A 22720-nucleotide genomic window follows, 5' to 3' on the forward strand; every position below is an offset into this window, starting at 1 on the left:
CTTCCGTCCAATCCTTAATTTCAACCGTTTTCATTTTTTTTTAATCTTTCCTTTTGTGACACGTTATAATCGAAATCATTTGTATAATACTGAAACCCAACAAACGATTAAAGACACATAATCGCCGAGAAGTTTAATCCGCTGTTCAACAATTCAGAGTTCAAAATTGAACCTAGCGTACTTTACCGTCATGGCCGACACATAGCGACTGAAATGAGACGTCGTTTTCAGCTTCATCATCTCTTTCAGGTGTTGTTAGGACGAGCGAACAACTCGTGTTAATTTTCACAGAATTTGACGGATTGGACTCCGATTTGTGATACCCCTTCACACGGACGAGGGGAGGACATGATGCCGTACATTCTGTATTTAAATGGAGAGAATGAGGTTCCTCCACGTCGGCCGTTTCACATCGGAGCACAAGTACTGAATTGGAAAAAGCTTATGAGGAGGATTTCCATTCACAACACGCAGAGCGCAATGTCCCCACTTGTTGTTGTTACCTCAGGAAACCATGGGGAATGTTCTGTTACCAAGCAGCTAGCTAGCGCTTGCCAAGGCAGACGTTCCTTATCGACGGTTTTATTAGAGTGCTTACTTGAGGGCTTAAGCCGCTTGGCGAGCGCTCTACAAGCTGCTTGGTAACCGAACACACCGTGATGAAGGCGATTTCAGTCAGGTGTTTCCGCGCGCTATTTGAAGAGAAAAAACGATCACATTTCTTCACCTTTTGTACGATCGTTTTTCAATAGGCCTTATTCAGATGACATCACCGGTCACGTGATTGTGGCAGCTCCGCCATATTGAGTGGCAAGAAAGTATTACCGCGTCCATAACTGTAATATACTGAAATGGAAGATGCTTAGCAGGCAGACACGATGCGGAGGAACAGTCGAGCCGGGCTGTGGTGCACAAGCACGAGCGCGAGCGTACTCTGCCCGTGGCTCTCCTTTTATTGCGTATTAGCACACTCACGAGCCGGACGACTCCAGCATTACTACGACGCCTCAGGCGGCGCGCACACCTTATATCCCTTGCAGATACGATGACCACTCCGACCACTCCCACACCACCATGCCCTTCCCCGCAGGCCCGCAGACTCCACCACAATAACAACCGATAGTCTCCACTTCAACTACACCGTTATTTCCAAGCAAGCGATTTTTTTTTCTGCAAATGGGTAAGAGTTGTTGTGCCCCGGGATGTACTCAGCGATATCCTAAAGGCTCTGCAGTGCAGTTTTACCGCTTTCCCGCCGAAGTAGACCGACGAAAGCTTTGGATATCGGTTCTGAGAAGAGAAAAATGGCGACCTGGCGAACATGACTGGTTGTGTGGCCTTCATTTTGTCTCCGGTATGTAACTAATTTCTGATACGTTATTTCAGTAGTTGGTATTAAATATCTGGTGGTTACAAAATATTGTCTGATTTGTATCATTAAAATGCATTATATCCCTTGTTTTTTTGACAGAATGAGGTAGGCGAGATCGCCTTTCTAATAGCTGTCTAACGCGCACAGTTCTGAGTTGTTTCACTACAGAAAGTCACATCGACATGTATAATAAATAAATAAATAAATATCACTTGGAAATATCCACAGCACTGTGTGTGGCATTACACCGAATGTTTGTCATGGGAAAAATATAATGTATCTGTCAGCAAACTGACGAACGAAGATTTTCTACAAACTCAGCATTTAGACAAGAGCTTCACTTGAAATTAACTTGTGGCAGCAGTCAGGTTAAAAAAAAGTGATGCTGGTTGCTGAACAAAACAAGCAACAACGAATACAATAATAGTGAAATGAAAGAAAACAGGCTTACCTTTGCCCTCACCATAATTAGTCCTTAGGCTATTTTTCAGGAGAGGCTTAAAATGAGTTTTCATGGCCAAGTCTGGCATATTAGGTTTCTTGATCTCATTTTGTAGGTTTATATAGTAGAAAAATTATTAGACCGGGGAACCTGCTCAAAAAGTGTCCAAACTATGAGAAAAATGGCATTTTCCAAAATGACCGCCATTAATTTTCACGAAATAAATTTTTAAATTATCTCAACTTCTAAACCTCCCAGAAATAAAATTTAGTTTTCTAAACTTAGGTTTCTGGGGTCAAGGAATCCAATTACATACATTTCAACGACCTATATTCATATCTTTTTGTCAATTAGTCAAAATGGAGGCATTTAAATGCTAAATACCATTTCATAATGGATATTCTGGGATAGTGATACAATGCTGTTTGTATTCATTTTCGTATTGCCGTTAAGTTCCAGATTGGCATATTCCATATTGTATAAATACTGTTACAATCACTGATTGTTTTCTTGAATGTTTTATGTAGATATGATTAAGACGAATTCAACAAAAAGTATTTATTATACATTACAGACAAATAACTCGCAATCATATATACACTAGCCCACCGGCAGGTAATCATGCAAAATCATCTGTGTACCGGAACATGCACTCATTTAGTGTAAGTGTTCTGTAGTATATGTACATGCATTCTTCCAATCTCTAAATAATGCATTCATTCAATGTCACTGTCGTCACTTGTGGCAACATCTTCTGTGTTGCAGCAGTCGTCGCTACACATGCATACTAACATACACGCACGTCCCTGTTGTCTACATGGACATCTCTTCATGCTGCACGGAGTGGAAGATTTGCAAGAACACTTGACGAGATCCAGCACTTTACTAGGTGCACATGGTTGGGACATCCAAACAATGGATATGTCGCCTCTGTACAGCCCAACCGTGGCCATGCTGGAAGGGGTTTCCATTTCTTTTTCCAGGCTTCTCTTCCAGATAGCAGTCTGATAGTTCGCTCGGCAGATATGCATAATTGCGCCGTCATGGCATGGAGGTAGCTTGGTGATATCTGTTGTGTGTCTATTCCATTTTTCACTGCATACATCGTTTGTGTTACTACGTTGCGATGAATGGTACAGGTGACATATCGCCTTCTCTGTCTGCTTCAGTGTTTCATCATCTGGATCAAAGTTCTCTCCAAGTGTCTTCAGGGCCTGGCAGAATTTGTCATTTCTTTCCAGAAGGTTCAGTGATGATTTCTTTCCATGTCCAGCGAATCTACTTGTGGAATCACATCCACTGAATGCATGCATTCCAGGTAGACCAGCACATACATCAGGACCTAGATTTTCAGCAATACTCGTCACATTGATGTACGACCACGCCTTGTTCTTCTGTACTCTGAAGAACAGTGGTAGTTGTTCTTTGGAACAGAGGAAAACCGACAGCACCAAGACATCTGTATCAGGTGACCTGATCAGGATTGGTGTATCGCTCTCTAAGCTGGCATGTTTCGCATGCAGGAGAAGACGGGTGTCGGCCTCTTCATGGTCACACGTGAGGTCATCTTGTGGCATGCTCGCATTACATCCTGCATCACTTCTGGCTAAGCGGACGCATGTCTTGCCCGATGTAACTTACACTGTTCTGTTAGTGAGCAGTGTAACAAATTCACCATCTCCATCATCTGTCTATGTCTTCAGCAGGAACGTGAGGAGCTCCTCCTTGTAGGGTCCACATCGTAGAGCTTTCTTATACTGCTTGGGGACTGGTTGGTTCCCAGACTTGATGCTGTAGTGGAGTACACCTACGACGTCATCTCTCCGTGCATGCTCGGCATGCTTTATGGAGACCAATGGATATGTATCCACAACCCAGTGAACAATGGCTGCATTCTCTGTTCTTTTAAGCAGCAACTTGAAAACCTGCAGTGCCAGATGATCGTACGTGTTATTTGGATCCAATGACTGCAGTACAGCCATAGCGTCTACTATGTGTGTTGTGTTGAGTGGCAGAGGGAGTGGTACAGTTTCTGCTTCATCTCTCAGTATGTGCAGCAGATCTGCTTTTACTGCACTTAGCTTGGCACCGTCTGGGTCTGCCAGAGATCTGGGAATACTCGTCAGTTCATATGACAACAATTCGTCACAGTTCACTTTACCTCTCTGTCCACAATCATACAGTTGTGCGAAGACGGCTGTTGTTTCTTGGTGATAATCTTTCTTTGTGACTTCCTTGGTTTTCTGAGTGAATGACGCAAATGTTCTCAGTTTTATCTTAGGCAGAGGATCGTGGAAGTCTACATCACCATCTGGGTTAAGTCGATCATTAGCAAATGAATTAACTTCATTCAGTCCCACTTGTCCTGCAGTCAGGAGATCCGTCTCGATTCCAGGTGTTGCATGTTTTCCCGAGGAAACATGGGTGATCACCTCCTGGTGAATGAAGGGGTCTACTAGATTTTTAACAGTTGCCATCACCTTTTGTACGACCTCTTCATCATGCTTGACTCGGGCTGTTGAGCCATCTTTGTGCGTCTCAACTCCAGCTCTACTCATACCACTCAAATCCTTACTACATTGGTAGAACTGTGCCTTGTCAGCCGCAGTCCATATCCATTGGTTGATGCTCTTGTGACATTGGGTTTTTCCTATCAAACCTCCACTGGTCTTTGTGTCTCCGTTGATCGTAACTTCTTTCGTCTGGTCATGGGCAATTCTGCTGAATGCATTGCCTTCTTTGTGCTGAACTGCAAAGTTTCCAGCTAGGAATTCTTCGTAGGCATCTGGATGTGTTTCTGGCAGGCATTTCATCTTCAGTATGTACACTGGCAGGTAGCGGCTGTAGTTAGTGCGGTCATAGGCTACCATCCATGGCAACATTTCTTGCAGGCATTCCATATGCATAAGCCAGTTGCCTGTCCTGGTTGAATGAAGGAAGCACAGGAGAAGTCCGACCATGTCAATGAACTCGGACCAGAACTGGGTATTTGGACCACATGACTCTGTGAAGCGATCAAATTCTTCCTTCAGATTGGAGAAATCTGCCGATGAAATCAGATCCTCAACTGATACTAGGGACAGTTCTGTCCGGAAACTGTGACACCGCCAACTGAAGTTCAGGGGATTCTGGTAAATCCTCGTCATTCCACCACCTCAAATAGGCCTCCCATTGAAGACGCCACATAGCTTCATACACTGTCTTCAACGCTTTGATGCCTCGATTGTAGTGTCTACCACTCAGCACTTGATCAACGCTGCCTTCAACAACAACGCCTGATTCTACAAGGATATCACGCAGTCCAGCACTTCCATAGCCCCAGCCAATCACATCCATGTGTTTCAGACCGGTATGGAATGCTCCGAGTCGTAGAACTATCCGGTGAAGATCATCTTTCAGGTGTGGATTGTTGCTTACCTCTACTGCTCTGGCATACACAGCCTGGTCAACGGTCACAATCACAGACGGTTGTCCGTCCCCAGTAGATATCTCATACGTGTAGTCCACTGTGTCAACCACGTCCATGGCATTAGAGAGGACTGTCAGAACAGTGGCCAGGTCATTGGGCGACTCATTGATGACCGGCATGTACCCAACATTGTGAGGTAGACAAACATCATCACTGCTCTGTAACATCTGGTTGGTGCGGCTCCAGCCAGGTACTACCTTTTAACAGAAAGAAACACAGGAAATCTACATATATGGGATGCTATGTTATACAATGGACATGACGAGTGTATATTATTGAGGACTTTGTTTCAAACTTGAAATGTATGATCTAGTTACATACCTGATGATATATCTCGTCAGGGGTCGACAAGCCTGGTTGAAGACGTGCTAACAGCCATGCCATATCCAAGTGATGTGTCCCGTCAAGCAACATGGTGGCAGTTGTAACAATGGCAGCTGCATCAACGACACGGTCTGGCCCACATCGAGGTGCACATGGGTAATCAAGTAGGGCCCTCTCAACAAATGGTAAGGACCTTGGTTTTTTCATGTGTGTAGGCATCTCAACCCCTGTGCTATTTTGACCTTGGCTCTTCTTTTCAGACTTGGCCGTGAGAACTCTGGCTTGCAAGATGATTCCGTTGGTACAATGAGTTGTGCCATGACCGGACGGTGTCTCTTCACTGAAATCATTGTTGTCAAATACAAAAGACACTCGAGCATTTTTTACAATATTCGCAGGTAGTTTCTCTTCTCCATCATGCTGACGAAGTTCACCAATAGCTGTTTCGATCTCCTGCAGTTTACTCGAAGGAACTGTGTGGCCATAGCCATTGAGCATAGTTACAAGGTCTGTTCTACCAGTGACTCTGCGGATTGCCATTGCGAGAGCCACATGTTTTGGAGTTGACACACGGCCGTTCCTAGCAGCATACAGAATGTCCTGGCATATGGACATGACTTTCATCTCATGGGTTTCATCAACATCAGTGTACTCTTCTGTATATTTGCCACGACCGGACAAGATCCAGGATATCATATTAAAGAGTACAGGTGGCGTCATGGACTTTGCTTTGGCACGTGTACAGTCGTCTGATGTTGGTGGCCATTCTGTTTTTGACACATTCTTTAGTTCACGATGAATTTGCAAAGCTGGCATGAATGCATCGTGCATGTGTGTTCGGACATCACTTGTTGATGAAGTGGTTTCCTTCTTGAATTGTTCTTCTTGCAACACCGTTGTCACTGCTCGGAAATCTTGCACTAATTTTCCGACATCAAGCCCAGAATTGAAGAGAAGTTGTGGCGCATTCTTCTGGGGCTGGTTATGGAAAACCAGTTGCTCTCTGAAGCGCTTCACGAGCTTTTCCTTAAGGTGTTTGATCAAGTTTGGATGTTGATCTGAATCAACTTGGTGTTTATTGAGAGATGCAGCGTACAAACTGCGCAATGTACCCATGTCCCACACGACCACATCTTCAACTACATTCTTCTGTATCAAAGAAACAATGTCATGAAATGCTTCAGTAGCTTCACCAGAACCACTTGTCATCAGATTCGTCACTTGACTGCTGACAACTTTGATGTACTTGTTATAACAGGAGTCATGTTTTAGAACATCACCAGAAATCGCATCATCGCCATCACGCGCACCACCACCTAACTGATACAGAATCTGTGTGTCTCCTTTTGTTTGGGCAGCTTCTCTCAACTTCTCTACTCTAGTCTGAAGTGTGAATGGTTTTGCTGGGTCTAGTTTGCGCCGATCTTGTGTGTCTTTCACGAATTGTTGTTGACAAATAATGCATTTATCTAAGTCTGTATGGGGTGCAGAAGAGCGTGTAAGTCTTTTTTGCGGCGAGCATCCTTGGCCATCATCTGTGGTAGTAGTATCGGCAGCTCTTTTCCTTTTGACTATCGAAATCCCCTTCTCTAATGTGTCGGACTTGTAGCAATGCTGGTGACGGATGATACTGCATACTTCGACTGGTAATGGATGGGTTCCTTCAATGTACGGATGTAGTTGATCAAACACATGGTCTTTTCGTCGCTTTGCAGAATCACATAGTTTTGTCCAGGCTCCTTCTGTGAATGTTTGTTCCTTCCCTGGTGCAGAACTGTACCCATGGCAGACACACTCATCCCATCTTATGTTTGCCATACCTGCAAATATATAAATAGTATATAAAATATAATATATTTACACACTATCTTTGAAAATCGCTTTGGATCGACATATGCGTGTTTGGCACTAAAATGGTGGCCATTTTGATTTTTTTCATAAACAAATGAGCAAATGTAGTTGATATGTAGTTAATTGGATTCCTTGACACCAAAAACCTAGTTTGAGATACCTAAATTTTATTTCTAGCAGGTTTAGAAGTTGAGATAATTTGAAAATTAATTTCGTGAAAATTGATGGTGGCCATTTTGGAAAATGCCATTTTTCTCATAGTTTGGACACATTTTGAGAAGGTTCCCCAGTCTAATATTTTTTGTACTGTACAACCTACAAAATAAGACCAAGAAACATAATATGCCAGACTTGGCGACAAAATTTTTTTTTTCAGAATAGCCTAAGGACTAAATACAGTTCTTGTCAACTTTCGTTGAGATTATGTCACCAACAAACCCGGCGACATAATATGAGTAAGCGTCCATACTCTTGAAGGCTTTCAGGCTGGCTTGATTGTAAGGACTCGGCATTTCAACAAGGTAAACATAGATGTCAGGGAAAACGATTTGAGGCCAAAATTTCCTTTCTGTTGTCCATTTATCCTTTGAAATAATATAAGGATCTTCACTAAGACCACACAGCTTCAGTTTTTCACAGTACCTCTTCTTAGAAATATCATCTAATCCATGGAAATAGCCCAGAAGTTCGCGTGACACGTGCGTGGTAGCCATGATTTTTTGCCACTCAATATGGCGGAGCCTCACCTTCTGCTGTGACGTCACTCGCTTAGTGCATAGAGACTATAGTACCTATTATAGTAACTATAACACGATAATATCCCTTATTGTTTCAATTTCGGAACAAACACTACATTTGGGAGTGTGAAGAACGAGTTCATGAAACACGATGAGATAGTGTTTTATCATAAAATACATTTGCATCTTCTTCTTTGTATTCAAATTTTAATGGCGCTTTTAGAGCCAGCAGGCTCTACATACGCAACGCACATGAACGTGATCGAAATCGTTTATTAGCCAATCAAGTGTAAAGAAATTTAAATAGATTTCCCACACTCCTTCAGGAATTTTCGTTCCAGCTTACAGAGTTGAGGGTGCTTCTGGTTCATCAGCCTCAACACTCCCGGTAGATCCAACACCTTGATCCCCATTACTCCTACTTTCTTCACAAGACGCCGTCTGGTTCCCTCATAATTTAGGAATAAATGATTCAGATCTTCAGGTTTCCTGCACGTCCCACAAAACCCCATAAGGTGGCACCAAAATTTATACAAATATGAATTTAGGCGACAGTGCCCGAGTCTTAGCCTACCAAGAGCTACCTGGTCTCTCCAGGAAAGCATGGGAAGTTGAACTAGGGGTGCCACATCTGGATGCACCTTGTGAAAGAATCTTCCCTTCGTGCTGGAGTCCCACTGAAATTGCCATTTTTTCTCAATCTGGTCCTTGGCCAGACTAGTAATTTCCGATGATCCCAGTGGGGTTTGGGTGATATTTTCCAGTTTAAGGGCATGCTTAGCTGCAAGATCACAGGCCTCATTTCCACCAATGCCGACATGAGCAGGGATCCAGCACAGGTCGACCACCAGACCCCTCCACTTCACAATATTAACCAAATACCAAACTTCAAGCACCAAGTCATTCCTGCAGCCATCCTGAAAGGATTCCAACGCATTTAACGTGGAAAGTGAATCAGAGAGAACAACCACATTGAGAGGATTAAACTCAATTATCCTTTCCAGAGCCAGAACTACAGCAAATAGTTTGAGTCGAGAAGACTGAGAGATTATTTGTTAGCCGAAATTCCCTGTCCACCCTGAAATCAGGGATGCATATTGCTGCAGCTGTCCTTCCAAGAGAAGGTTCTTTGGTTAGATATTCCCAGCAGTTTACAAATAAGGCTTTACCAGGATGGTTATCCCCAGATGAGGTGGTTCTAGTCCAATATTTCATTTTCAAAAATTCCCAACGGAGAGACAAGGGCATTTCGCCCGCTTCCACCAGAAGGGCAGAAATAGGAGTGCTAGTAAAAGCATCGAAACACACACGGATGGCTTTAGACGGGACAATCTCCAGTTTTTTTTCAATTTCTCATGGATATCCCCAAGGACCAGACCACCATAATCCAGATGAGAACGAATAATAGCTTTATATAACAGGAGAAGACTATCACGATGTGCTCCCCACTCAGGACCAAAAAGACAACATCATAAATTGATGCCTTGAGCACATTTACCAGTCAGCTTCTTAATACGGGGAGTCCAGGTTAATCCCTTATCAAAGATGACTCCAAAGAATAACACTTCGGAAGATGGTTTGAGGGAAGTGTCTTTAACTACCATCGCTATGTCCTCAATCCTTTTCTTGCTGGAAAAATATGATGAACTTGGACTTGTTGCCTGAAAGCTTAAATCCCCAGTCTGTGGCCCATTGCTCCACAAGATGGATATCATTTCTGAGTTTTTTTTTTTAACCTGAAAGGGCTAAACTCTTACAACAGATCCACATGGCAATGTCATCAGCGAACAAAAATATCTTGCTGTGGTGCTTGGAAGGGGAAGCTTTATCATTAATCATAATATTATAGAGAGTTGGGCCGAGGCTGCTACCCTGGGGAATGCCCTTATCTGTATGAAAAATGGAGGAGAGGTTCTGACCGACCCTCACCTGAAAGGATCTATTAGATAAAAAGTCCCAAATCCAATCAAACATTTATCCATTAATCCAGAGATTGATTATCTTATTTGGGACGCCATCTTCCAAACTGAACCGTATGCCTAATGGATGTCAATGAACACTCCCAGGAGAGATTCCTCGTTATTTAGGGATTTCCTGGCCTCATTTACCAGTACTGTAATGTAGTCCATCATGGACCGTCCCTTTCTCAACCCGCTCTGGAATTTATACAGGAGGTTGTTCTTTTCCAGGAAGAAAACCAAGCGATTTTGTTTTTTCACCATCTTCTCCATTAATTTGCAGATAACTGAAATAAGAGAAATCAGACGATATGAAGATGGGGCTGTACTACCTTTCCCATCTTTAAGCAGAGGGGATTACAATTGAGTGTTTCCAATCACAGGGAAGTACCCCAAAAGTCCAAACCTTATTGAAGAGTCGAAGGATCACACCCAACACCCTATCATCCACGGACTTGAACATGATAAACGAAAACCGATCTGGTCCTGGGGCGCTATTCCTCGCCTTCTGGATTGCCCGTTTCATCTCCCGAAGAGTGAAGTCGACATTAAGTGAAGAATTTAGAGGCAGAACTGCGTTGGTGGTCACCAGGAATTTATTTGCTAATTGGGGAGTACGAGCTTCCAACTCATCATACTTTATGATACTGGCCCCACTTCCAGAAAAGAATTGGCCCAGGACCTCTGCCTAGTCTATATTTGAATAAAAGATTTTGTTCTGGAAAATAATAGCTGGAATAGACTTCCATCCAGATTTAACACCCTGCATCCTTCTTACTCTTTTCCATATGGTTTTAAGTGCGATGTCCAGATTGATCGAAGAACAGAATAATTTCCAAGAGGCAGTCTTTGCTTGTTTAATAGTCCTTTTGAGCATGCGCCCTTTTCCTTTTATATTCCATGACATCCTCCAACCTAAGGGTTCTCCTAAATCTTTTAAGAGCTGGCCTCCTTTCCTGGATCGCTTGTTTGCAACCCTCATCCCACCAAGGACTTTGAATTTCTTACCCACTGGACTTCTGTAAATTGGGATTGCATCCCAGGTATGCATTCATAATTGGGACAATATTCCGATTGAGGCTGTCAATATCGCCATCGACAATCCCTTCCTTCACTTCATGAGAGCATCGACATGAGAAAATACCCCAGTGAATCCTTGTGTGTCCTCAGGATCTCTTTCTCATTTAAAATTTGTGATCACTGAAAAGTGATCACTTCCTAGATTGTCGTCATGGACCTTCCAATCACATCTCACTGCTTCAATTGATGAAATGAGAGTAAGATCCAGAGGGGACATCTTCCCTGTAGATGGATTATTACATGTCCCCATTCGACCATTTAATACCACCAGATCAAGTTCATCAATCAAACCCTCGATACATTCACCATTTCTATCCATGAATTTAGAGCCCCAAAGAATGTTATGACTGTTGAAATCCCCACATACAAGGACCACCCCATCCTCCCTTCTAAAAGCCTCCTGGAGCCTCTTGTGCATCAATGGTTGGCAGGGATTGTAGAAGTCTACAATAGACATCATTACCCTCGAGTCATGGATAAGGTTACACTCCAATTTTGCAATGCCTTCCATTACCGAGAAGGTAATACCAAATTTGACAAGAATCCCACAGCCACCCCCATTCCCACTTGCTCTATCCCGACATATAAGGGTATACCCCAGAATATAGAATTGATTATGTTTCTTGAGCCATGTTTCTTGTAAACATATTGTATCCAGTTTAGTTACCAAATCGGAGATACATTTTTAAAATTCAGATCCACGGGCCACTAAACTTTTAGCATTCCGTTGAATTATTGGCATTAATCCATTGAGTCCTGGGACTGTTTGGCGTCAGGATTGGTCTCTCTCTTTTTTATCACCTGCCTTGTAAAGGCCGAAGTCACATTTGCTCTACCGCGAGGATACGGCGGCCGTACGCCCTCTGAATTGACAGAAACGTGCGGCGGCCGCAGAGTTTCTGCGGTGGCCTCAGGGTGGCCCTACGCCGCTTGGCTATATTTTACAGGTCGTAAGGTCGCCATGGAATTATAACGCGAAGTTATAACTTTTTTCATTTATACATTCGCCGTAGCAATTCGACAAGCCGAAACAAACGAACTGGTAAAAAAACAAAACAAAATTAACCCATTCCTTACCGTCCGTCTGGCCGCACGTTCGCCTTAGGGCCCCCCTGCGGTCGCCTTGCGTGCACCTTGGGTCTGCCTTGAAAATTCTATGGCCGCCGCAGGAACGCCCTAAGGTCACCGTGCGACATCAAATCAAAGACCGTACGGCACCCCCACGTTTTCGGTCTCCACAATTTGTAAATATGCCGTGTAGCTCCCCGAAAAATAAAAACATATGTGACTGCTACATTGTGTGACCGTGGAAATACTGCGGCCACCGTATAATTGCTAGTGGCCATAGATTTTGGAAACCCACGGCCGCCGTGGCAAATGTGACTTAGGCCTAAATATCTTGCTGATATCCTTGGAGGAAATGCCCTCCCAACCCAGATGTTTACAGGCTGCAGAAGAGATTATGTTAATCTTCTCTGACCTCCTTTTCACAAGAGCTGTACAATTGACCACCTCAGTAATGAAACTAATCGACCCCATTCTGGAAATGTTCAAAACCACCATGCCCCTTGAGTCTTCAGTTTGGCATTCCTGATCTATTGACTCGGTCTGACACCCAACCGCACTTGTCTGTATTTTGAACAGGGCTGAAGTTTAAGTGATCAAATTGACTTCCTTCATTGGCAACACTATTTTGGAGACCTTGAGGACCGCCTCTGCATAAGATAACTTCCCGGTAGTTTTCACTTGTTGTATCTTGGCTGCTCTTTGTAATTCCAAACACCCTCTGTGGGCTGCACTCTGGTCACCACCACAATTAGTACAACACCTTTTAACACTCCCACAGCTATCATACTCATGTTCTCCATTACACTTGCTGCAGGGTTGTTTACCTTGACAGGATGGTGCAGTTTGACCGAACTTTTGACATTTATGACATCTTAAGGGGAGAGGGATGTACTCCCAAACAGGAAAAGTTACGTTTCCCAGAAACACTTTAGGAGGAAGAACTGGCTTGCAGAAGGACAACACCAAAGATGTGGTGTCCACCTTAACCCCATCCCTGACCGTAGTGAGGTGATTGGCGTCACATACTCCCATATCTACCAAAAGGCTCTTGATATCATCCATACTAATGTCAAGGTCTATCCCATAAATTACTCCCCGACATTCCCTTAATGACCTGGGGATGAGAGCAGAGATTTGGACACCACCGAAGAGAGGTACTCTCAAAAAATTTTCCTGCTGGGCCACTGATTTACACTGGATCAGTAGGTCTCCTGATCTCAGGTTTTTAGCACTATGGACAATGCCAAATTCTTTCCCAATTAAAGTTGCCAATTTTATCGGGTTGCTGAAAATCAACGGCTTGGGTCTTTCCAATGTCGAGATTATAATTGGAGATTTATCATCCGGCTCCTCTTGAGCCTTAACTCCTTCACACTCCTTCGACTCATCACTGCTTTCTTCAACAGGCTTAACCCTCTTCGTGTCACACCCCTGGAAGCTCTATCTAACCCATTACAGAGGACATGCCCAGTCGTCGTCTTCCGCTCCACCCTCCATTTAGTCGCACCTCATAGGGGTCACCAAAAGCGAACTTTGGCCCTTACCTACCAATGACAAATCAAAAAGAACACCGGACTGTAGATACCAAATACCAGAAGAACCTAGAAGCACCCTCCGCTCACCGCTCCCAGACTGAGCATCGAAAGGCCTTCTGGGGAAAAATTTCCTAGGCCAATTCGGCCTGATATATTATTTATATACGCCATGGTGTGATCGATCATCATCTTGTTTCATGATTAGACAACTTTCGGGCCAGTAAAATCACAAAAATAGTTTGAAACCTCCAAAAATGAATCTTTCATGGACGGACAAACAACCTTTGCTTGCATGGGTCTCGGAAGTGGTGTGTTGCAGGAGGAGCGGAATTATTTAATTATTTGCAGTCCAAATTGTCTGAACCGCACACTTATTGTGGAAGTTCAGCTCATACATATGTTAATGAGGGGCTGATGATGTGCTGGTTTGGCGTAAGTACAATAAAGTATTTCCATCATGGCCGCTCACTGAATGGGTGTGTCTGAATCATTCTCGGTATTCGGCTGCTGTTACATGGTGGCACTGTTGTTGCTCACAGAATGTTAAATCCATCACATTGTAGTTAAGTCTACAGTAAACCGTTTGGGAGATAGTTCTGGGCCATGGCATAGTTTAATCCACCGGAAAACTTTGAATTTACAAAGCCTGCTGGGTGGTCCTGCTGGAAACTGGTTCGAAAGATACTCCAAAGCCACAAAACTGACCAGAGAAACGGGGGAGGTCCAAGTGAGTACCCTTATTTATGTGATAGGCCCTGAGGCAGAAGACATTGTGAGCACCTTTACTTATACCCCTGCTGTTGATGGTGACCATCATGGTGAGAACGAGAATGACCTACAGACGGTGTGGGGAAAATTTGATGCCTATTTCGTTCCCAAGTGTAATGTGATTCACCAAAGAGCTGTTTTCAGGTCAATGACACAGCAAGCCAACGAGTCTGTGAAAAATTTTGTGAGGCGCCTGTACACTGGTGCAGAGCACTAGTTTCCATGTCAACAAGAAGGAAATCCAGGATCAACTCGTGTTGGGAATTGCTGACAAGAAACTCATTCTGGAATTACAATTGAGGGCCGATCTCAGTCTGGAAATGGCAATTCAGATGGCAAGAGAAAAAGAACTGATTACACTGAACAACAAATTTCAAAATTATTTTTTTACTGGAGATGTGTAAAGTGATTAAGACTAATTTGGGTACGCTGATTTCAAAAATCACAACCGTTTTGCTGTATCACGTCAGGATTTTCAGGAACAGAAATATTCCCATTGCCTAGAAGTCAGGATTTCAATGAAATTTACATATGTCTTTAACATGTCTATTTCGTACAATTGTTGTTAACTTGTGTTATATTTCTTTCTTTCAGATAAAGATGAGTAAGCGTTCCTGTACCAATCATCCTGACAACTTCTGTTATGTCTGTGGTCGGTATACCAAAAAAGATCAACAGCGAAGTATATCTACAGCAGTGAAAATGAAGGCCGCCTACTTTCACTACTTCGGGTGTAAGGTGGGGGACCAAGAACAGAGCTGGGCACCACACATCTGCTGCACAAGCTGTCACACAACCTTGTGCTTCCTTCAACACGAAATACATGTGCTTCCTTTGTCTCTGGGATAGCAGAGACGACAAGAATCACTGGACGAAGAAAGATTGGGAAGAGCGAAAAGAGCATGTACCTGGTCGACACAACGTGAAGCATGTCGCCCTTGTCGACCCAGCCAAGGTTTTCCTTCCACCACTCCACATAAAGCTCGGCTTGATGAAAAGTTTTGTACGGGCAATGGATCTGAATGGGCGTGGGTTTTTATACCTCAAGGAAAAGTTTGGCAACACCTTGTCGGAGGCCAAGATCAAGGCTGGTGTCTTTGTTGGACCGCAAATCCGACAGATTATGAAGGACGAATCTTTTCCGACAACTATAAACCCCAAAGAGCTGGCAGCGTGGAGGAGCTTCAAAGCTGTGACGGACAACTTCTTGGGGAACGAGCGCGCGGACAACTATGAAGAAATAGTGCAGCAGCTGCTGGAGTCCTTCAGGAAACTTGGCTCCAGGATGTCCCTGAAAATCCATTTCCTACACCAGCACCTGAACTTCTTCCCTGACAACTTGGGAGCAGTCTCGGACGAGCACGGCGAGCGATTCCACCAAGAGATTTCACTCATGGAGACGCGTTACCAAGGGCGGCGCAACCCGAACATGATGGGCGATTTCTGCTGGTTCCTGCATCGTGAAACTGACACAGAGCAGCACAAACGCAAAGCCAAATGCCTAAAGCATTTTTAATTACATTCTCGTGGAGTTTTTCTGTAATTTCTATAATTTTGAAGCATTCATGATGAAATAAATGAATAAATGAATTTTTGTAAATTTCATTGAAATCCTGACTTCTAGGCAATGGGAATATTTCTGTTACTGAAAATCCTGACGTGATACAGCAAAACGGTTATGATTTTTGAAATCAGCGTACCGAAATTAGTCTAAATCACTTTACACATCTCCAGTAAAAAATTTTTGTTGTTCAGTGTTATCGATGAGGTTTAAAAGAGGACCACTCAATCCATTGTGGAAGAGGTGAGCAGACAAAGGTAAAAACAAAAAAAAATCACACAAAACGTTTCAACCTCGTCCCAAGACCAAGTGTACTCGTTGTGGAGGTTTTACACATCAGGACAGTCAGACGTGTCCTGCTGCCAAGGCAAAGTGCTCAAGGTGTATGAAAATGTGGCACTATAGAAGGTGTTGTCATATAAGGGCAGTTGAGATTGTGACTGGTCACTGTTGTGTTTTGAGAAGAATCAGGTCCTGACCACCGAAGTACAACAACACGCTTTATTACATCTCCGCCATATCTCTATACTCCTCCTATTCTTCACCGGATACCATATCGCATTGTGAAACGCCCTCCTGCGTCCAAAGTGGAATTAGCATTTCATCGTAGTTAACGAACAGGACCCAACATGTCCCTTTATCTTGAAAACATTTAGACACTGCAGAATTGAATTTTGAAATGGTAAGGAAAGAAACAAGTAGAACAGAATGCACAACACAGTCATTATGTCATTACTTGATACCTTCACACTCCAATCAAAACACCATTTAATTATCATCACGCTGGAGACCATTGCCTGCAATCACTCATCATAGTATTAAATATAAGGAACGAAATTGTAATTTTTCACATTTAGTAGTACATGTACGAGCACATAACGTTCACTTGGCAGTTCTCACACTAATCCGAGTATCTAAAATTTTTTTGAGCCAAGCAGATGGTCTTCTAAACCTCATGCTTCATGCTGGACTTGCAACTGTTTCATTCCTTCCATTTCTCTCTGTGACTGGCCTGATAGTCCAACAGTTTGGTGCACATTTTTGAGTCAGTTGTGCCATTTTGACAACAAGCATGAAATTTCCACCGATGATAGTCCTTCATCTGTTAAAAAAGATAGGAAATGGGGCCATTTGAAAAAAATCCAATATGGCCACCACTCTTTCAGAATTTTCTTATGAATTGTTGTACTACTTGTGTTTTTCGTCTTACAGCCTTGAGTTGTGATGTGTTTTTTGAGTGAATATGCACTCAACAATGCAGAATCAATTGACACTTTAAAAATCCACAGGCACTGCAGGTTCTTTTTCACGAAGGTTCTTTATGAGTGCAGTCTCTGGCTCGAGGGCCAGGTGCGATGCGTTCCATTTTTTCCCATCATTGAGTAGTCTGAGTCCCGATGTGCTTGGTCCAATTTTCTCCCGAATCTGTGTATTTTGCATTCCCTTTCATCACGAGCACAGGTTTCTTTACTCGCCACATAATCCCATGGTTGAAATGTTAGAATCTTTGCTCCCCTTCTTTGGTCGCTGTACTCCTTGCTTTTTGTCTGTCTTTTCATGACAGTGTCTCTGACGTTCAGGAATGGTTCGGAATCACTGATGACCGGAAAGGTGTTCAGTTTGGTGCGCATCCTCCTTTTGTGGAATAACTCGAATGCTGATACACCAGGAGTTGGCGTGTGATGGTGCCCGGTAATTTTGAAGGAATTCGGTCACCGCAGGTTTCCAAGGTTTATGTTCTTGGTCCACATTCTGTATACACTCCTTCAGAACTCTGTTAAACCTCTCCACAGCACCATTAGCTTGGGGGTAGTAGACGCTGGAGCGACTTTGCCATATTTCTCTCTCTTCCAAAAACTGAGAAGGCAGTAGAAGTGAATTGTGGTCCATCGTCAGTAACAATCGAGTGCGGATTTCGATTTCCACTGAAAACCGAGCACAAGAAAGCAGTCACGACCTCTGTGGTGACACTTGAAGTAAATTCCACCTCAGGACACTGACTGTAATAGTCAATCAGGGTGATGGCACAGCGGCAATCCCATGTGCCAAGTTCGAACTGTCCAACAATGTCTTGCCGCTTTCTGCCATGGTCCCTCAGGCAGTTCGACTGGCTGCAGCAGAGCAGGGGAGGTTTTCGTGGTTTTGTTGCTCAGTTTGGCAAGACATGCAAGATGATATTGTTACGAATTTGGAATTCGATTGCACACAACATTCAGGTTCCTTTAGTCAGCTATGTCGATAAGTGCTTGTTCCCTAGATAGCTCACCTTCCATTGTTTAAATGTTTAGAAATCGATTATATGCGCTGCGGATCGATTTAATAGTTAGGGAACGAACAATGGAGACATCCCTCCCCTCTTCTGCGAAGAGGAAGAACCCTGCCGGCCCGTGACTCATGATGTCAACAACTCCCTCCCACCCGTGGTTGAGCGGGGGGGGGGGGGGATGGATCACGAGGGCATGAGTCACGCCGGGCGTTGAGGAGGGGGGGGTGGAGAAGGATAAGAGGAGATCTTTTTCTTTTGTTCAAGGGCAGAGTTGGAGAAGGGAGTTGAGGGGAGTCGTTCAGCCGTCGGGTCCTGCTTGGCTTGCGTTAGGGTTGAGGCCTTTGGAAGCTTTTTGCTTCAGCTGGCTCAGTTAGCTTCGGCTTCTGCTTGGCTCGGGAGAGTTTTTTGCTTCAAGCTGCCCTGTTTGGAAGGAAGTTAAGCCGGTCGCTCGGCTCGAGCTGCGAGTGGTGGCTTCTTCTTCTTGGTTCGTGGAGCTCTTTGTTCTCCATTTTGGTTCCCGGCTTGGTGCGACTCATCGACCTCTTCTTGGAGGTGGTTCCTCGGGGAAGCGACGCATCGACGGGAAGGATCGGCGCCTCGTCTCACCAGCACGTGTTGAGAAGCGCGGGAGGATTCGCGGGAGCTCGGGAAGGATCGCGGCTCACGGCGATTAGATCCAGCTCACTCTCACTGGAGCCCGGGTCCGAACAACTTGAAGACCACACGAGGTGGAGAGGTTCGAGATAGGTTCTGGGTTTCAGCTCACCTGTCCTCCTAGCTGGAGCTCGTTATTAAAGGCCTCTGCCACCATTTATTGGGTGTGTGTGTGTGTGTGTGTGTGTGTGTGTGTGTGTGTGTGTGTGTGTGTGTGTGTGTGTGTGTGTGTGTGTACATGTGTCCGTGGGCCCGTCAAATAAGTAAGAAATTGTTACGTGCTTTGTGTGCTGTAAATGTTTGCATTGCATTTCGTATAGACAGTCGTAGTTCTTTTGTCATGCTTTTGTTGCTTGTATAATTGCATACGTGTTTTGCCTTGTTTAATTGCATACGTGCTTTATTATAATAAATGTCCTTGTGTGAATGTAAACCTGTTCGTTGCATCCATTCCCTCATTGAACTGCCCCATCTTGCACTCGGAATATAGTTGGTTTTTAAATAACCGATAAATAGAATCGGGTCCGGCGAGGTCCGGCGATTAATACCCGCTCGGTTATCCCAGAACGGAACGGACCGCTTAAGCGGTTCGTGTCCATGCAGGCCTTCGCCGAGGTATGGTCCCTCGGTAGGTTACCCGCGCGGGTACTTAGGTATATCGACATGCGACGATTGACCCTATTTCGCGCGGGTAGAGTACGGACTGGGCTGTGGTGGGATTAAAAACCCACCCGTGACTGGTTTCTGGCATTGTTCCAGAAAGTCACAACTGGATTGTCCGTTAGGTGGGCGAAGCGACCGCTATTGATTAGACGCGGTCGTTCACACGCCGACGGGCGGGAAATTTACAACAATATAATAGATTGCACAAGACATTTCCTTCTGAGGCCACCAGTGTAGGTCACGGAGCATCTCCTCCTCCATTTCGCCAAACTCAGAAGAGGCAGATAGTTCGTGTAAGGCCACAACCTTTTATTTGATCATCTCATCAGACTTTTGAGCCCTTTGACGAAATTTATTGCATTCAACAACCACATTGATTTGCGGTATGAAGTGCTTTCCCAAAGCGGCGACAGCAGACTCGTCAGTACTAGCTGTGTCCGGTAAGTTAAAAAATACAGTTGTCGTCCCTCTGTCCCCAAGCAATGTAACGGGACGGAACGTTTTTGGCTCGCAGACCAGGCCTCACCAGCGGCGTCAATCACAAGCAGGTAGTTCTCAAACTTTTTCTGCAAGTAGGGAACGGAATAGCATATCTTTCCCACACAGGGCAGAAACGGTGCAGGTAAGGGAACAGATACAGCCATCCTCGTCACCAAAATTGTTGGGTTTTGAGAAGAATCAAGTCGGGACCACAGGAGTATAACAACACGCTTTATTACATCTCTGCCATATCTCCATACTCCTCCTCTTCTTCACCCATTACCATATCGCATTGTAAAACGCATTGTCCAAAGTGTAATTATCATTTTCATGGAGGACCATGGTGCACTCCCATGGTGCCGGTTCTCAAGAAGAGTGGTCACATCCGAATTTGCGTTGACCTGAAACAACTGAACAAAACAGTTCATCATGAGAAGTTTCAAATGCCCACAATTAGTGTAGTAGATAGTAGAAAAATCATGCAAATTATGAAACGAGCATCAAATTTGGCATTTCTGTTCTGCAAGGCTTTCTGATCAAATCTGCCTGATTGGCCATTTGAAAATCCAAATTTTGAAAAATTTGAAGAAAAAAAAAAAACAAAATTTGAAGTCACAGCTGGCTGAAATTCTTGAAGCGCAAGTGAACATCCCAGACAGAGAACCAAGGGGAGATGCAGTCATCATTGATGGCTCAGCACTTATCAATGCCCTACCTCCACGCACTTCAAAGATATTTGATGACTATGCTAAAGAAGACATCATCCCAAAGGAGGAATCCTATGGTGCCAGGTACGAGAGGGTGGACGTAGTGTTTGGTGTGTACAAGAAGTCAAGTCTGAAGTCCGAGGCAAGGTCGAAAAGGGGGCAAGGAATCAGAAGAAGAGTGACAGGAACCAGTAAGACCCCAAGTAACTGGAGAAGCTTTCTTCGAGATGACAGCAACAAGACTGAGCTGTTTCACTTCCTTGTGGAAAAGATGTGTGAAGCACAGACGACAAGCACAGTCATTGCCACAAAAGGAGAAGATGCCATTAGCAACACAAGGAAGTCACTGGATGCTGTGTCTCCATGTTGTCATGAAGAAGCTGACACTCGAATATTTGTACACGCCAGGGATGCAACGACGGATGGTAACAAGTCCATTATCATTAGGCTAATGACACGGACGTACTAGTCATAGCAATATCTGTACTGCCATCCTTACAGGAACTAGGTCTTGAGAACATGTGGATTGCCTTTGGCCAAGGAGCCAAGGCGCGATGGATTCCAGTCCATGAGGTAGTTTCTGCAATAGGGCCTGAGAAAGCGAGAGGGATCCCATACTTCCATGCGTTCACTGGATGTGACGTCGTGTCTGCCTTCCACGGTAAAGGGAAGAAAACTGCATGGCAGACCTGGAACGTCTTTGATGATGTTTCTGAAACATTCAGCAATCTCAGCCAGCATCCAACATTGATTCGTGATCTTGACTTTTTTGAAGTTTTTTTTTTCTTCAAATTTTTCAAAATTTGGATTTTCAAATGGCCAATCAGGCAGATTTGATTAGAATCCCCTGGAGAACAAATGTGCCAAATTTGATGCTTATATCATCATTTGCACGAATCCTCTCAAACATTGCTGTTATCTGCCCCACAAAATTGATGAGATACTTTCCAAACTGGCTGGTGATACTGTGTGTTTTTTTCAAAACTCTGCTTCGAGTGGGTTTTGGTCGGTTCCAATCCATTCTGATTCGTACAACTGCATGACGTCCATCACTCCTTTTGCAGGTATGCCTTTGATTGGTTACCTTTTGGCATCACATCGACGCTGAAAATCTTTCAACAAATGATGACGCAGTTGCTGGAGTGTCACAATGGAGTCGTGTCCTATGTTGATGATACTCTGGACTTTGGAAGGACTCTCAAAGGACATGATGAAAATCGTGATTGGGTGCTCGAAACTCTCATGAAATCTTGTCTCAAACTAAACCAGAAAGTGTCGCTGCATCCACTTTTTGCTGGCCGTCCAAGGGCCTCCATCTGGCCACCCCCGAGGCAGGTGCCTGGCCCATCCCCATCTCCTTGAGATTCGGAAAAACGAAAAAAATGAAAGTGTCAAATTCCTGGGTCACCTGATCCACCCCCACGGTGCCAGAGCTTCACAATATAAATTTCAGGCCATTGTGGACATGCAGCCGCCTGAAAACAAAATAGAGCTACGCAAGGTCCTGGGTATGATTAATCATCTTATGTCAGAAATGTATCATCGGTGATTAAGCCACTCCATGATCTACTTTGAGACGATGCTTCCTGGGTTTGGGATCAAAGCCAAATTCAGGCCTGAGGACAGTGAAAGAACTGTTATCCTCTTCAAGGGCTTTAGCATTCTTTGATACAAACAAGAAGACAACTGTGAGTGTAGATGTTAGCAGTTACGGAATCGGAGTGTCTTGCTACAAAAGCAGTCAATGGGGATTTGAGATCTGTCTGTTTTGCGTCGCGCACACCA

The 22720-nt window shown here is 44.2% G+C and overlaps 1 protein-coding gene and 1 long non-coding RNA gene across 2 annotated transcripts in view; one reads left to right on the forward strand and one right to left on the reverse strand.

The window, feature by feature from the left end:
- The first annotated feature begins 852 nt into the window (after window positions 1-852).
- Window positions 853-22720, forward strand: part of LOC147018260 (uncharacterized) — a 55642-nt gene continuing 33774 nt past the window's right edge. The window contains exon 1 of the long non-coding RNA XR_015062323.1: window positions 853-1354. This is a non-coding gene — a long non-coding RNA (uncharacterized LOC147018260). The remainder of the gene's footprint in view (window positions 1355-22720) is intronic.
- On the reverse strand, window positions 4878-20392 carry LOC147018261 (uncharacterized). Its single transcript, XM_085899886.1, has 6 exons — window positions 20265-20392; window positions 18099-18276; window positions 8883-9112; window positions 8542-8684; window positions 5605-7427; window positions 4878-5480 (listed from the first exon to the last, which is right to left on the reverse strand). The coding sequence occupies exons 1-6, from the start codon at window positions 20390-20392 to the stop codon at window positions 4878-4880; spliced, it is 3105 nt and encodes a 1034-aa protein (XP_085756012.1).

The sequence above is a fragment of the Eptatretus burgeri genome, chromosome 10, assembly GCF_056783735.1.
Source record: "Eptatretus burgeri isolate ZD-2024b chromosome 10, Ebu_testis_v1, whole genome shotgun sequence".
In the NCBI taxonomy this organism is placed as follows: Eukaryota; Metazoa; Chordata; class Myxini; order Myxiniformes; family Myxinidae; genus Eptatretus; species Eptatretus burgeri.